Source organism: Amblyraja radiata, chromosome 3, assembly GCF_010909765.2.
Source record: "Amblyraja radiata isolate CabotCenter1 chromosome 3, sAmbRad1.1.pri, whole genome shotgun sequence".
NCBI lineage: Eukaryota > Metazoa > Chordata > Chondrichthyes > Rajiformes > Rajidae > Amblyraja > Amblyraja radiata.
The window spans coordinates 272384-289619 of record NC_045958.1 but is presented as its reverse complement, the minus strand read 5'-3'; the positions used below and the strand labels follow the sequence as shown (position 1 = coordinate 289619).

Below are 17236 nucleotides of genomic sequence, written 5' to 3'. Positions count from 1 at the left end.
AGGCCAGATGCAGGAAAAATGTTCCCAATGTTGTGGAGTCTAGAACCAGCAGTCACTGTTTATGAATAAGGGGTCAGCCATTTAGGACTGAGATGAGGATTTTTTTTTCAGCCAGAGAGTTGTGAATCTGTGGAATTCTCTGCCACTGAAGGCAGTGGAGGCCAATTCACTGGATGTTTTCAAGAGAGAGTTAGATATAGCTCTTAGGGCTAACTGAATCAAGGGGTATGGGGAGAAAGCAGGAACGGGGTATTGATTTAGGATGATCAGCCATGATCATATTGAATGGTGGTGCTGGCTCGAAGGGCTGAATGACCTACTCCTGCACCTATTGTCTGTGTTTCTATGCATACCATGTCTGGATGGTGTCAACTAGCTATTACACTGCTGCTCATTCTGTCTTAGCACCTCTTGCTGTGAGTGAAACCGAGGACAATTTTATTGAGTTCCTTTTACACTAGATCAGGGTTGCTTCTCTGCGGGTAGGCACAAAATGCCGGAGTAACTCAGCGGGAGAAACAGCACCTCTGGAGAGAAGGAATGGGTGAAGTTTTGGGATCACACCCTTCAGTCTGAAGAAGGGTCTCAACCCGAAACGTCACCCATTCCTTCTCTCCAGAGATGCTGCCTGTCCCGCTGAGTTACTGCAGCATTTTGTGTCTCCCCTCGATTTAAACCAGCATCTGCAGTTCCTTCCTACACACACTGCTTCTCTGCTGTTAGCCCTATGGACATCAGGAATTTGTACATCTCTTACTCTATATGTCCCTGAAAATTCCACCTTAATGTATGTTATTGAGAATAGACAATTTTGTTTAATCAAGACGGGGCAGCATGGTGGTACAGCGGTAGAGTTGCTGCCTTACTGCACCAGAGACCAGGGTTCCATCTGAATGTACAGAGTTTGTACGTTTTCCTCGTGTGTTTTCCCCGTGTGCTCCAGTTTCCACTCACACTCCAAAGATCAGCAGGTTTGTCGGTCGATTGTCTTCGGTAACATTTGTAAATTGTCCCTAGTGTGTGCAGGATAGTGCTAGTGTGCGGGGGATCGCTGGTCAACACGGACTCCGTGGGCCGAAGGGCCTGTTTCCACGCTGTATCTCTAAACTAAGCTAAAGGGAATAATTTAGTTCCTCATGGAATTGACAGGAATCCTTCTGGAGGATTTGGATACATGTTTGGTCCCGAGTATATGACTGATATGACTTCCACACAGGGTGTACAACTTTGTTGTGACATACTGAAGCAGAGAATGAAGCCGGTGAAGGATAAACTTCCTCCGGGCACCTCCTGGAAGGACCTGGTCGCTGCCTGCTATCAAGCCAAGGTGAATTTGACTGTACAAGATTGGTGAGTAATTAGCTAACCTTTCCTTGGATCACATTAGTGTATTCAGTTTGTATTTGCAGCGTTTAAAATAAGTTCAAATACAAGCTGAAACTTTCTAGTCAAACTTACTGTGGTCCGAAACCTTTGTGGTCTGGGATGTATTGAATATATAATACAGATTTATACTGATTAATCAATTCTAACTAAGATTCAACAAAGATCTAAAATGATCGAAGAACCACACCATGTTATATACAATTATACCCATTATATATTCTGTTTTGCTGCAGCAACTTAAAGCCCTGTCCCACTGTGCGAGTTCATTACAAGAGCTCTCCCGAGTTTAAAATAAATCAAACTTGTGTTAAGCACGGAGAATGAACGTAGCGGGTACGTCGGAGCTCGGGGACGTCTCTTAGCAGCTCGCAACGCTAACGGCAGGTACTCGGGTAGACTCGCTAACGGCAGGTAAGCTTGTGAAGACTCGTGAGGATTTTTCAACATGTTGAAAAATGTCCACGAGAGCCCTGAGTACCGACGAGTGGCCATTACCGTAAATCTCCGAGTTCGAATCAGGGCAAACTCAGGAGAACTCTTGGAATGAACTCGTACCGTGGGACAGGGGTTTATGAATTTCATTGTCCCATCTGGGGACATATGACAATAAAACACTCTTGACTTGACTCTTGATGTGTAGCCAGCTAGTTAATCTTCCAATGCAGTTTTTACACTTCCGTCTGACAGCGTATCCAACTTACAGAAGGGGTCCGGGCAATTTTCAGAATTGACCAGGGTGTATCTATAGAGTCATACTGCGCAGAAACAGGCCCTTCGACCCAACCACCCATGCCGACCAACATGCCCCATCTGCATTAATCCCACCTGCCCCCTTTTGGCCCAAACCCCACTAAACCTGTCCTATCTAAGCTGTCTAAATGCTTCTCAAACGTTGCGATAGTACCTGCCTCAACTACCTCCTCTGGCATCTTGTTCCACACACCCTCACCTTCATCCTATGTCCTCAATACCCATGTTTAACTATGTTTTCAATACGCATACTCGAGATACCCGGTACTCAAAAAGAACAGTTCTCCTGCTCAGAAGATGATGATCGGGGACATTTACTGTGCCCCAGATGTTCTGTGGTCTTACACTTCTGATCCCAAGGGTGCCAGACCTGCCCCTATACACCCCAATACACAAAATATGGATGCAGATGCTAGATCCAGGGAACCAAGGCTGCTACTTGTTAAATTATATCACCCTTCATTTCTTTAGGTAGAGTATTGATCTTATAAAATATTTTTGTGTTGTATATATCTTGGCCATCTAGTCTGTATCGACAAGAAATACTGCTGCAACCCTTTGTTACCTGTGGTTCAGTTAGATTAATTTAGAGATGAAGCATGGAAACAGGCCCTTCGGCTCGTTGGCCAGCGATCCCCGTACACTAGCACTATCCTACATACTGGGGATTGTTTACAATCTTTACCCAAGCCAATTAGCCTACAAAGCTGTACGTCTTTGGAGTGTGGGAAGAAACTGGAGCACCTGGAGAAAACCCACACGGTCACGTGCAAATTCCATGCAGACAGCATCCGTAGTCAGGATCGAACCCAGGTCTCTGGTGCTGTAAGGCAGCAACTCTACTTCTGCGCCACCGTGCTGCCCCAGTCATAAAGATATACGACAAAGAACCAGACCCTTCGTTCCACCGAGTCCCCGCTGACCATTAAACGCCCCTTTACACTAATACTACATTCATTCCTTTTGTTAAATATCCCCTCATTCTCATCAACAAGTTCACAAGTTGTAGAATTAGGCCATTCGGCCCTCGAGTCCATTCTGCCATTCAATCATGGCTGATCTCTGCCTCCTAATCCCATTTTCTCCCTATAACCCTTGACACTCGTTCTAATCAAGAATTTATCTATCTCTGGCTTAAAAATATCCACTGACTTGTCCTCCGCAGCCCTCTGTGGCAATGAGTTCCACAGGTTAACTACCCTCTGACTAAAGAAGTTCCTGTTCACCTCCTTTCTAAAAGAACACCCTTTAATTCTGAGGCTATGACCTCTGGTGCTAGACTCTCCCACCAATGGAAACATCCTTTCCACATCCACTCTATCTATGCCTTTCATTATGTGTTCCTGCAAAACGGTTAATCCGGAAAGGGCTCTGGAAAACCAGAATGCCGGAAAATCGGTGGTGGACCTGTACGTCTAAATAATATTACAGTTCGCAATGTACTATGTTTGACATCTGGTGGAACAGCAGTTGCCTTTCTACTGGGTTGTTGTGAATGAAGAGACTTAGTGAGCTAAAGGTATATATGTTAATGACCTGAAATTAAGGAGAAAATATCGTCATAAATTAGCATTTCCAAGGGGACTTGGTGGCGATGTATTTTTACTCGGGTGCCAACCACACTGTCAAACTGTGCGTTCTGAAACCAAGAAATAACACCAGAGGTTTTAAAGCAGGTAATTACAAAAGAATAGCTGCATGATTCTCAGCATTATCCTCCGTGCCTGTAGCAAGTGGCTGCTTCCCCACAGTGGCAGGTCAGAGATGTAAACACAGAGGAAGAATGATTATATGCATGACCCCTCCTCCGATCCTTGCATTTGCTTGAGATTGGTTCAATTTCCCTCTTCTTAACCATTTCATTCAAATGCAAGTTTACGTGAATCACAGGACACAGTACAGCGATGTTAATACAAAATACATCCAAATGTTTTTCACTGGGTGGTTCGAAATATTCCAACTTTTTAATTAAAAGCAGAAATGTTTAATCAGAATGTTGAATGCTTAGGGTGGCACGGTGGCGCCATGGTAGAGTTGTCCCCTCAAGCCCTTGTCGCACTTGGGCGACCTCCACCGTGACCTCTGGCGAGTTTGCCCACGACCCATAGTTGCGGCAAGATCGCCATGAGGTTGTAGGAGGTCTTCGTCACTCTCCTTCATGGTCGAGAGTGGTCTCCGCGTAGTTGAGGCTTCAGCTAGGACGCGGCGTATTTGTCAAAATGTTAAAAATTGACCGCAACTAAAAATAGGTCGCCGTGGGGAAAATCTATATTTTTTTAGTCGTAGGTCTAGTCGAAGCCGGTCGTAGTAGGTTGTGATGCTAGTCGTAGGTAGTCAAAGGTAATAGCTCCGGGGTGAAAAAAAGGTCAGTGGAAAAAAAGGTGATTTAAACAGCAGAACGTCACCTCTGTCACTCCAAGGCATGTTCATTCATAGCTGGAGAGTTTTTTTGGAGAGGAGACTTGTGTTTTAGAGATGGCACCAAAAAGGCAGCAGCGCAGGGGGAGGGCACAACCCTAAAAAAAACCTGCCATGTAGGTGTTGCCCACCCAGGAGGAGGAGTGGAGGAGGTGATGCCACAGGAGGTGATAGTGCAGGAGGAGGTAGCCCTGCATGAGCGATCCCTGGAGGAGGAGACCAGGGTGGTAGTACATGTCCCCACCACCACCCCATCCTTCACTGAAGGCAGCAAAGCAGCCCTTTCTCCTGTGTCTGACACAGCATCAGAGGAAGATGCCCCATTGGTGGTGAGGGAGGGCTGGAGGAAGGTTATGCCCTACACCTTCACCAGGCAGCAGGAGAGGGACCTTGAGGAATGGTTCCAGCAGAATGCCATCCTGTACGAAAAGGAAAATGAGGGGTACAGGGACAGGGACAAGAATGGCATGCTTGCCATCCACTGCTCCACATGTGTGCTTAAAGTTCCATCATTTGTCAAAGCCCAGCGCCACTCTCTCCCAGTCATCTGGTGTACTGGGACAGTCCATCACATCATCTCCATTCACCCATTGAGACCTCTTCTTGTGCTTCCTCTTCACCCTTGCTCTTCCCCTTCTGCCTTTCTTAAAAGGCTGCTGAAGCAAAAGGGCTACTGCAAATAGCAGTAGTTGTATTTTTACTAACATCCTCCAAACTAGTTCCTTCCCTGCTTGCATGGTTCAGAATGATTAAAAAAAAACCTGGGAGGCATTTTTTAGTGAGAAAACAATGCAGACATGACATCATTTTATCAGGTGATCATTTGAGCCGTAGACACTCGTCACTGGTTATCGGTGTGGTCCTCTGAGGTGGAAGGGGGTCGTGCTCATTCACGGACCAATTTGCCAGAGACCATCCTCGAGTAAAACGTACATGGTCGAAGCCAGTCTTCAACAAAGTGGAAGGAGGTTGAAGGAGGTCTTCTTCATAGTCGAAGGAGGTCTTCACCATAGTCGTAGGAGTTCGTACACATAGTCGTGGAAGGTTGTAGGTCACCGCGACCTTGATTTAAAAAAAAAGTCGCTTAAGGTCCCCAGAGGTTGCGGTGGAGGTTGCCCACGTGGGACAGGGCTTTACAGCTCCTGAGACCTGGGATCAATCCTGTGAGACCTGGGATCAATCCAGACTACGGGTGCTATTCTTTACGGAGTCTATACATTCTCCCCGTGACCGTGAGGGTTTTCTCCAGTTTAGTTCAGCTCTAGCCCTCTCCCTACCCCCCTTACACTCCAAAGACGTACAGGTTTGTAGGCTCTTCTTCTTGCGTATGGCGTACGCAGCCTAAAGTTGTAGGACAACTTGTTCTATTTGATCTTATTTGATTGTGCACGCCGGGTTGATTGCATTCGTCGAAATAGGGCAGACCACGTGAAGGTTGCAATCTCCCACCCCGTTTGTAGGCTAATTGGCTTGTTATAATTGTAAATTGTCCCTGGTTGGATATAGTTAGTGTTACACAGGGATCGCTGGTCGGCCCAGTCTCTGAGCCGATGGGCCTGTTTTTGCGCTGTATCTCTAAACTAAACTATAAAGTGTATAATCTGTGCTGTATGTTTTGAAAAGGTAGAAGGTCATTGGTTGATGATTCTCTGAGGTTGTGACTTTGTATGGTTTGTACAGGGTATGGCCTGACCCACGGCCCGAAGGAGCTCCACAATATAACTCGTATGGGGTGACTGTGGCTGAGGCTGAAGTTGACGTCCTCACAGGAGAGAACCAGATCACCCAAGTGGATATACTTTTCGATTGTGGTGAAAGGTAGGAAACAAAAATGGCAAGCAATATCAATACTCTGCATCAACATGAGGGGATTGCCACTGCCCCGTAAAGTGTAGACACACAAGGTAGTCACTATTTTGGCATCCTTTCACTCAGTTAATACATGCAGTGAGTACTCATTCTGCTTCGTAAAGCAGATACAATTACACAAAATCTCATCGAGTGTTTCTCGGTGGATTAAGCAACATTTGTTTTAATGATGGGCGAAGATTGAAGGGTTCTGGAAGGTAACCTCCTATTTCTGAAGATGGGACAAAATTAATTTCTCTGATATGTGACCTTCATAAGTTCCAAGAACAGAATTAGGCCATTCCACCCATCGAGTCTACTCTGCCATTCAATCATGGCTGATCTATCGTTCCCTCTCAACCCCATTTTCATGCCTTCCCCCCGTAACCCTTGACACCTGTGGTTAAAAGGAGGGAATGTAATAATAATAATAATAATAATAATATATTTTATTGTCATTGCACATCAGTGCAACGAGATTTAGTATGCAACTTCCAACCAATGTCAAAAAAGTAAGATAAATAAATAAACTGTGCGACGTGACCATCTGAGGGAGACAGTCCGGGGGGGGGGGGGGGGTTCACTCAGCAGGGCCGGTTCAGAGCCACTATAGCTCTGGGAATAAAGCTGTTTCTGAGCCTGGAGGTTCGGGCGTAGAAAGCCTTGTAACGTCTGCCGGAGGGAAGTAGTTCGAACAGTCCATTACAAGGGTGTGAAGAATCTTTATGGATGCTGACGGCCTTCCTGTTACAGGATGGCAAATTTGTGGAGGCAACACGGTGTTGCAGAAGATGGTGCTGCTGGCACTTGTGTTATGGAAGAGCACTTCACACCAGAAGGGTCTGCAGTGGTCAGGAAGACCTTTCTCTTGCCACCTCCCGCTGCAAGATCAGTTGGGGATGAGCAATTTAATTTGATCTTGCCAGCAATGAAATTAAACAAAGTTGCACCTCATTGTGTTGCTGAAAGCAGAGACAAGGTTCACCTGTGGATCTTGCCCTCACCTCCCGCACCATGTGATAGCTCCTCTCTGGCACTTTGCACATCCTTACTGAATCCACAGGATGTCGGACTTTGCAAGCAGCCCCATCCAGCGCAAAGCTTATTTCTCAAAGGATGTCATCACAAATTAGTTTAGTTTAGCGATACAGCCCCTTCGACCCACGAGTCTACGCAAACCCAGTGATCCCCACACACTAACACTATTCTACACACACTAGGGACCATTTACCATTTTACCAAACCCCATCAACCTACAAACCTGTACGTCTTTGGAGTGTGGGAGGAAACTGGAGCATCCGGAGAAAACCCACGCAGGTCACAGGGAGAACATACAAACTCCATACAGAAGCAACCATAGTCAGGATCGAATCCAGGACTCCACCACTGGCCCACCGTGTTGCCCACTGCTGCTTACTTTAATTTTCATTTCTTTACCTGCATCTTTTTAAATGCTGAAGTGTAGTCAGTCTTGCACTCTGAACAATATACATATTGAGGCACAAATTGTGACACACAGTCTCTTGGGATGTGAGCACAGGAACAGAACTGGGAATACAACACAATGCAGTTCTCAGTTCTGCATCCCATGCCTTTCTCATGAAACGTCATTCCAACAATACCATTTCAAACTGTATTTTTCACAAGAGATCACCTCAACTTTCAGCCCCAAAATAATGAATCGACTTACTTTGGAGGGGTTGCCTTGAAATTTTGTTCATACATAACTTGCATCAGTGTAGAGTTTCATGGGTTTATAAACTATCCTGTCAATAAGAAATAGTTACACATTACAGTCTGGTCTACAGTTTAGTCCTATTACAGAATAAATTTTGCAATAATCCATAAGCAATTTTCTAAAGTGCTCTGTATGTTTCAAATAATTCAATAAATTATAGCAGTAAAATGTAACCAATTAGTTGGAATTATGTTTGCACAAGGAAGTATGGGAAGGAACTGCAGAATCTGGTTTACTTCGAAGATGGTCACATACAGTGGGTCGGGCAGCATCTGTGGAGAAAAGGAATAGGTGGTGTTTTGGGTCGAGACCCTTTTTCAGATTGAGAGTCAGGGGAGAGGGAAACTAGAGGTATGAAAATACAGAACAAATCGGAGCCGGCACCAATGGCCAAAGAGCCCACAATGGTCCATTGTTGGATGTGGAGGAAGTGATAATGAGGGGATCCGAACAGTAAAACTAGCAAGACAACTAAGGTAGGAGGAGGGATGGAGAGAGAGAGAATGCAAGGGTTACTTGAAATTAGAGAAATCAACATTCATACCCCTGGGTTGTAAGCTACCCAAGCACAAGGCGGTTGTTCAAAAGTCTGACTTTAACTATTGAACACTGATTTCTCCCTAATAGCTAGGTGGTACCCTTCTAAAATCACCAGAACTGGAAGGAGTACAACACTAGCAACTTAATTGATCTGCTGTTTAAAAATTCTGGTATTGCCAGAGGCAGTACTAATGTAGTAACCCATGCACTATTTACTTCAAAAGTACAAAAAGTACAAACAAAAACAAGACGGGTGGATTCTTGATTAGTACGGATGTCAGGGGTTATGACAGGGTTGAGAGGGAAAGATGAATCAGCCATGATTGAATGGTGAAGTAGACTTGATGGCTGAACGTCCTAATTCTGTTCCTGTCTCTTATGTATTTATGAAAATCCTCTTTGAATGGAGTGGGTGGTGTTGATATAATCTGTGCCTCCTGAATCCTAACATCATCTAATTTGTCCACCACTGATTGCTGTCTGTGGCATTGATACCAAGAGAATGATTTTAATGCCAAGTTCTGTAAAAGGAGTGAGTTGAGCAACAAGGGATAAATAAACAACTCTCGTGGTTCTCTGGTCTTGTTTCTCATTGCCACTTGTAGCATGAACCCTGATGTTGATGTTGGACAAGTCGAAGGTGCTTTTATCATGGGCATGGGATATTGGCTAATGGAGAAGATGGTTTACGATCCAAAGACTGGGGCTGTGCTGAATGCAGGAACATGGGAATACAAACCACCGCTCAGCAAGGTATGTTTAGAGTTGACTGGAAATTTATTGTTTAATTGTAGAAGTTGCTAGACAGTTTATGCTTTTTTTTTTAAATCCCTTTTCAGGATAATCCAAGGCAAGAAATAAACTGTTTATTATATTTAGTGGCATTTCCAGTGTGGAAACGAGCCCTTTGGCCCAATTTGCCCACACCTGCCAACATGACCCATCTATATTAGTCCCATCTGCCTGTGTTTAGCCCATATCCCTCTAAACCTGTCCTATCCACAGGGCCGGCCTTAGGGAGTGCGGGGCCCAATTGAGAACAATTTTGGTGAGCCCCGGGTTCCCAGCCAAGGTCTGTCAGCCCTGTTATTTAGTATATATTATGAAATTGTACACTTAGGTGCTATGGATTATACACTGTGTGAATCTCTCCTGCTCCCTCCCGTTTGACTGTCAGTAGCTCCGCTGACTTCCAACATTTACTGTAGCTGCTAATTACCATTAAACTGCATTATGTGATTGGACACAATGCCCTTGGAGACAGCGGCTGATTGGACGGGAAGAGACCTATTTGTTGATTGGACGGGAATTTTAAGGCAAGTTGATTGGTGATTGGACGCAACCCCCTTGGAGACAGTGATTGATTGGCCGCCAAATAATCAGGCACAAAAAAATTGACAAATAGGAAAACAATAATCGCTGGTCGGTGCAAACTCAGTGGACTATCTGGCTGTATCTCCAAACTAATCTGGTTGTATCAACCAGACTATCTGGCTATATCTCCAAACTAAATAGTATTGGAGGAACAGCACCTCATATTCCGTCTGGGGACCTTGCGTCCGGATGGCATTAGCATTGAATTCTCCCAATTTTGCTAGCTGTGATCCCCCCTAAATAGTATAACATGCAGGTACATTCATTTAAAATTAAATTCAGTGATTATTTCACATGATTTCTCACTGTGTGAAGCTCAGTATCTGACCAATTTCTGTTTAACGCGTTTGGTCTGCCGTGAGCATTTTTCTCTCCCAAAACAGTTCATATCTAGCAATACGATCAACGAACCAGACAGCAGTTGGACACAGTCACGCGATTAGCAAGCGATTGATGAGATTTGATGGGGCAACCTGAGCTTTTTTTGCACAATTATTAGGGTTAAGTTATTGAATTTAGTAACTATTGTACTAATTTCTCATACAATCTATGAATATTATGTTTACACACCTTTATGCTGCTGCAAATAAGAATTTCATTGTTCTGTTGTGGGTGCACCTGACAATTATACATTCTTGACTCGACTCTTCACTCATGCATTTGTGCAATAGAAAACGGGTAACCACAAGATGGATTCAACAGTGGCTGAATGGGAGAAGCCAGAGGGTAATGGTGGATGGCTGTTTGTCGGGTTGAAGGCAGGTGACTAGTGGGGTGCCACAGGGATCTGTGTTGGGTCCTTTGTTGTTTGTCATGTACATCAATGATCTGGATGATGGTGTGGTAAATTGGATTAGTAAGTATGCAGATGATACTAAGATAGGGGGTGTTGTGGATAATGAAGAGGATTTCCAAAGTCTACAGAGTGATTTATGCCAGTTGGAAGAATGGGCTGAAAGATGGCAGATGGAGTTTAATGCTGATAAATGTGAGGTGCTACACCTTGGCAAGTCAAATCAAAATAGGACGTACATGGTAAATGGTAGGGAATTGAAGAATACAGTTGAACAGAGGGATCTGGGAATAACCGTGCATAGTTCCTTGAAGGTGGAATCTCATATAGATAGGGTGGTAAAGAAAGCTTTTGGTATGCTAGCCTTTATAAATCAGAGCATTGAGTATAGAAGCTGGGATGTAATGTTAAAATTGTACAAGGCATTGGTGAGACCAAATCTGGAGTATGGTGTACAATTTTGGTCGCCCAATTATAGGAAGGATGTCAACAAAATAGAGAGAGTACAGAGGAGATTTACTAGAATGTTGCCTGGGTTTCAACAACTAAGTTACCGAGAAAGGTTGAATAAGTTAGGTCTTTATTCTCTGGAGCGCGGAAGGTTAAGGGGGGACTTGATAGAGGTCTTTAAAATGATGAGAGGGATAGACAGAGTTGATGTGGACAAGCTTTTCCCTTTGAGGATAGGGAAGATTCAAACAAGAGGACATGACTTCAGAATTAAGGGACAGAAGTTTAGGGGTAACATGAGGGGGAACTTCTTTACTCAGAGAGTGGTAGCGGTGTGGAATGAGCTTCCAGTGGAAGTGGTGGAGGCAGGTTCGATGGTATCATTTAAAAATGAATTGGGTAGGCATATGGATGAGAAGGGAATGGAGGGTTATGGTATGAGTGCAGGAAGGTGGGACTAAGGGAAAATAATTGTTCGGCACGGACTTGTAGGGCCGAGATGGCCTGTTTCCGTGCTGTAATTGTTATATGGTTATATGGTTTGCATTTTTCAGAGAACTTTCAGTAACAGCAACTAAAACTGCCACCAAATACCATCCTCCCATTGCAGTCCAAACTGTACTGTACTGTAACTGAATACGTCAAATTCCAATTCAATCTTTCCCCTCTCACCTTAAACCTATGTCGTCTAGTTCTTGATTCTCCTACTCTGAGCAAGAGACTCTGGAAGTCTACCTGATCTATTCCTCTCATGAATTTGTACACCTTTATAAGGTCACCTGTGCTCCAAAGAGTCCAACTTTTTATATTCCCAAATTCGCTGATTCCCTTCATCAATTTCAATATCATTTGTTAATGGTTGTAGACTGGAACTGCATATGTATGAGTTTAGTTTATTGCCATGTGCATCAAGGTACAGTGAAAAGCTGGAGCATGTCATGTGTATCAAGGTACAGTGAAAAGCTGGAGCATGCCATGTGCATCAAGGTATAACCATATAACCATATAACAATTACAGCACGGAAACAGGCCATCTCGGCCCTACAAGTCCGTGCCGAACAACTTTTTTCCCTTAGTCCCACCTGCCTGCACTCATACCATAACCCTCCATTCCCTTCTCATCCATATGCCTATCCAATTTATTTTTAAATGATACCAACGAACCTGCCTCCACCACTTCCACTGGAAGCTCATTCCACACCGCTACCACTCTCTGAGTAAAGAAGTTCCCCCTCATGTTACCCCTAAACTTCTGTCCCTTAATTCTGAAGTCATGTCCTCTTGTTTGAATCTTCCCTATTCTCAAAGGGAACAGGTACAGTGGAAAGCTTTTGTTGCTTGCCAACTGTATACTTTGGTGAAACTATATACTCTACATTTTATTGCCCAAAAGAAAGGAAGCAGTTACACCAGAAACAGCAAACAAAGATGTGAGGACCAAAGCACAGCAAATTTTATTTTATTGAAATGTATTTTTGCATCTTGTTTACCAGTGTATACCTGTCAGCTTCAACATCGAGCTGCTGAAGAATGCTCCCAACCCAATGGGTGTTCTGCGCTCTAAGGCCAGCGGGGAACCGCCCCAGTGCATGTCCTGTGCAACGTTATTTGCCGTGAAGCGAGCTATTGAGGCTGCGAGAGAGGATACTGGACACAACACGTACTTTCCACTAGGTGAGTACAATCACTGGGTGGAATGCTCACAATTTCAGACCACACTTACTCTAATGCTACCATGGATCTCTTTCTATCAAACATCCCAATACAGTTGGAAAACATGGCCTTGTGTAACTGCAGAAGTAAATGAGTTAATCTGAATTGTTTCAGTTAGCAAAACGAGTTATCAAATCCAAGTATCCTGTCAGGTGTTACACACACACACGCACGCACGCACGCACACACTCCTTCACCGTGATGTGACCAGAGTTGTACCGACCGCTGTCACTCTCTCTGCAGTCCCTATCGACCCGATCAGTCAGAAAGCGGTCACGCCATGTCCCCGCAAAACAGCGAGATCACTGCACTCACGACATTCCTTCCGAGTCCTCACCAGTGCAGGCAGCAGGTCCACCTTGTTTGGCGGCGTCCTCACATTCCCCACTCATGGAAGGCAAAACAAATACCTTCTTCCACCTTTTCCCCCGCGGTCATGGCGATCTAAGCTCCCGCGGTCGTGGCGGTCGAAGCTCCCGAGGTCGATCCCTAAGAAAGGGACCGCCAACCCCACGATGTCAAGGCCGCAGGCGGAGATACGACATGGTTACATCTCCATGGGGGAAGAGATTTTTTTTAAGTTTCCTCCAGCCCCCCCCCACCCCAACCCCCACATAATACAAAACTAAAGATACACTAAAACAAACAAGTAAAACAAACTAAAAACAACAAAAGAAGAAAGGTACGGGACAGACTTTGCGAGGCTGTCACTTACAGCCATCCACATCTCACCTCCTCTCCTCCCTTTCCCCTTCTCCACTCCCCCCTATTGCTCTGTCTGAGACGGGGGTCTTTTGGAAGATGAAACCCTCACTCTCTTTCGTCTGAAGGGGTGAGAAACATGCTCCAAGCCATAATAGAAATTTGAGAAGTTGTTTTTAAATCTGGCTCAAGGTGACTTTAGACAAGTGCACTTTGCAAATATACTGAGCGAGCAAAACATACCAGCATCTTTTCAACATCACTTTTCAACAGCATCCACTCCAATCCACAGTCCTAGTGTGCAATTTAGTATTGCGGGAACATTTTCTCAACTATGGTTCTTCAAGATAATTTAATTGCAAAGGATGGGAGACATTATGCATAGAAACGAGGATTCTGGAGGAAATATTATTTCAACTTGCAGTCCTCACGGCCAGTTATTTACTGTTATTTAAACTGAATTATTGGTGAAGTGCTTTTGACCTAATCTCCCAAATCTTTGTTAATATGTTTATTGCTCTGATTTTCTCTACAGATGGACCCGCAACTGTCGATGTCATCCAGACTAGCTGCCTCGTGGACTACAAAAACTTCACAATCTGAAAACCACACAATGATATGCTACCACCGAATAATGTTAATAATGTGACATTGTTTTGTATTTACCACTAAGCGCGATGTCATGCAATATCACCGCGATTGCCTTACAGTCTTGTACTTCACTGTTTAAACCTATAACAATCGCTTGTTTGTATCTGAACTAATACCTCTCTGATAAATGCAATTGGGGAAAGTTAATGTCTCTTTCCAGGATTTCCACAGATTTCCAGTTGAAGAACTGGAATAGACTCCGAAGAATCCCCATTAAGCATCAATGCTATTATTAACAAATAAGGCTAATCTATTTAACAATTTGCAGTATAACCTTCAACCCATGAACTTGAAAATGAGAGCACATACTGCATTTAATTTTGATTGGATTTGTTTAAAATGGGATTTTGGTGAAGCAAACCGTTTAAACAATTCTCAATCATTTAATAGGAGTCGATTAGAACTTCAACACGAACTATTCACTTTCAATGGATAATTGAATGAGTTTATATTCTTGCCAAAAGATGGATATTTTAGCATATGAGGAAGCCATTCAATTTGCAGTCCCTGTGGCACCTCTTTGCCGGTTAGGATGGCACAGTGCCACAGCAGATAGTGTTGCTGCCTCACAGCACCAGAGACCCAGGTTTGATCCTGACGTCGGGTGCTGTATGTGTGGAGTTTGGGTGTTCTCCCTGTGATTGTGTGGGTTTCCTCCGGGTGCTCCGGTTTCTACCTCCATCCCAAATATGTGTGGGTTTGTAGGTTATTGGCCTCTGGAAACTGTCTCTTAGCTTATAAGGAGTGGGTGAGAAAATGGAATAACATAGAACTAGTGTGAATGGGAGATCAACTTTTGACAAGGTCTCCGGATGAAACCCACACAGGTCATGAGGAGAACGTACAAACTCCGTACAAACAGTACCGGCAGTCAGGATGGAAGCCGGATCTCTGGCGCTGTAAGGCAGCAGCTCTCGCTGTGCCACTGTGCTGCCAAACTATACTAAAATCAAAAACTAATTCAAATTTAGTGTTTCATCTCTTTGTTTCAAATGTTTCTATGGCTAAGAATTCTACAGTCTATGCATGAGAGATTTTTCATATCACTTTCATAAAGTTCTCAACAATTCCACCAAAGCATCTTTAGCTTCTGTAACCAAGGCCTAATTTGGACCACCTACATTGCAGCAAATCTACAAGGTTAGATAATTTACCGTTGATTACTTAACACCCAACATCTGTCATTTTTTTTCCTTTGCTTACTAAGGACATATGTCTGTCACTGACACAGCCAACAATTCCTGCCCATCTCTAATTGCCTTTGAGAATATGCTGCTGAGGTGTGCTTTGCCGTGTGTGTGTGTGTGTGTGTGTGTACCCAATGTATGCAAATAATGGCCCATAAAGGGCGCTGACAAAGTAGCACAGTATCTGTGCCAGGTTCCCCTTTGTTTTCCTCCTCCACCACCCCCTCCCTCACGGCATTCCCCCCCCCCCCCCCCCCCCACACCGAGCCCTCCTTTGTCCATTGCGCTTCCCCCTCCCTCACGCCATCATCGACCGCTGCACCGACCTCTACATTGCCGCCGCCACCGGGTCCTCTCCAGACGCCTCCGTGTCGCCAACCCAGGCACCGTCAACTCGCGACAACCGGGCTCTAACCTCAGCATCCTCACTCCACTCGCGACCAGCGTCTACATTGGATGACCACAGTACAATAATATTTTTACTTGCAACACATGAACAGCACCTATACGTAATACACACGGATACTGTGCCCTCCATAATGTTTGGGACAAAGACCCATCATTTATTTATTTATTAGCCTCTGTACTCCACAATTTGAGATGTGTAATGGAAAGAATCACATGTGGTTAAAGTGCACAATGTCAGATTTTAATAAAGGGTAATTTTTATACATTTTGGTTTCACCATGTAGAAATTACAGCAGTGTTTATACATAGTCCCCCCATTTCAGGGCACCATAATGTTTGGGACACAGCAATGTCATGTAAATTAAAGTAGTCATGTTTAGTATTTTGTTGCATATCCTTTGCATACAATGACTGCTTGAAGTCTGCGATTCATGGACATCACCAGTTGCTGGGTGTCTTCCCTGGTGATGCTCTGCCAGGCCTGTGTTGCAGCCATCTTTAGCTTATGCTTGTTTTGGGGGCCAGTCCCCTTCAGTTTTCTCTTCAGCATATAAAAGGCATGCTCAATTGGGTTCAGATCGGGTGATTGGCTTGGCCACTCAAGATTTGACCATTTTTTAGCTTTCAAAAACTCTTTAGCAGTATGTTTGGGATCATCGTCTTGCTGTAGAATGAACCGCCGGCCAATGAGCTTTAAGGCATTTGTTTGAACTTGAGCAGGTAGGACGGGGGAAGGGGGACTATGTATAAACACAGCTGTAATTTCTACATGGTGAAACAAAAATGTATCAAAAATACCCTTTAAAATAATCTGACAATGTGCACTTTAACCACATGTGATTTTTTTCTATTACAAATCTCAATTTGTGGAGTACAGAGGCAAATAAATAAATGATGGGCCTTTGTCCCAAACATTACAGAGGGCACTGTAAATATAATAATCAAAAAATTCAGGGAATTAAATCTGCACAGCTAGTACACAAAAAAACAAAGTAGGTACTTGAAAATTCCAAATGAGAATTATACCAGTGCCTGGGAATTTACTCAGTTCTAAAGCTTTTGAGCTGATTTTTGGCCGTATTACCAGTAGCCTGGATATAGGGGGCAAATTGAATCGGGAGTTTAAATTGGCATGTCGTAAAGGTAATGCTACGGTTGTTATGGGAGATTTCAACATGCAGGTAGACTGGGAAAATCAGGTTGGGACTGAACCCCAAGAAAGGAAGTTTGTGGAGCGCCTCCAAGATGGATTCTTAGAGCAGCTTGTATTGGAGCCTA

At 44.1% G+C, this 17236-nt stretch overlaps 1 protein-coding gene across 1 annotated transcript in view; it reads left to right on the top strand.

The window, feature by feature from the left end:
* LOC116970746 (xanthine dehydrogenase/oxidase-like) overlaps window positions 1–15440 on the top strand; it is a 110658-nt gene extending 95218 nt beyond the window's left edge. The window contains exons 25-29 of the mRNA XM_033017220.1: window positions 1217–1350; window positions 6235–6372; window positions 9286–9433; window positions 12791–12971; window positions 14248–15440. Of these exons, the coding sequence (XP_032873111.1) occupies window positions 1217–1350; window positions 6235–6372; window positions 9286–9433; window positions 12791–12971; window positions 14248–14315 (669 nt within the window). The 3' untranslated portion in view covers window positions 14316–15440. The remainder of the gene's footprint in view (window positions 1–1216; window positions 1351–6234; window positions 6373–9285; window positions 9434–12790; window positions 12972–14247) is intronic.
* The last annotated feature ends 1796 nt before the right edge of the window (window positions 15441–17236 follow it).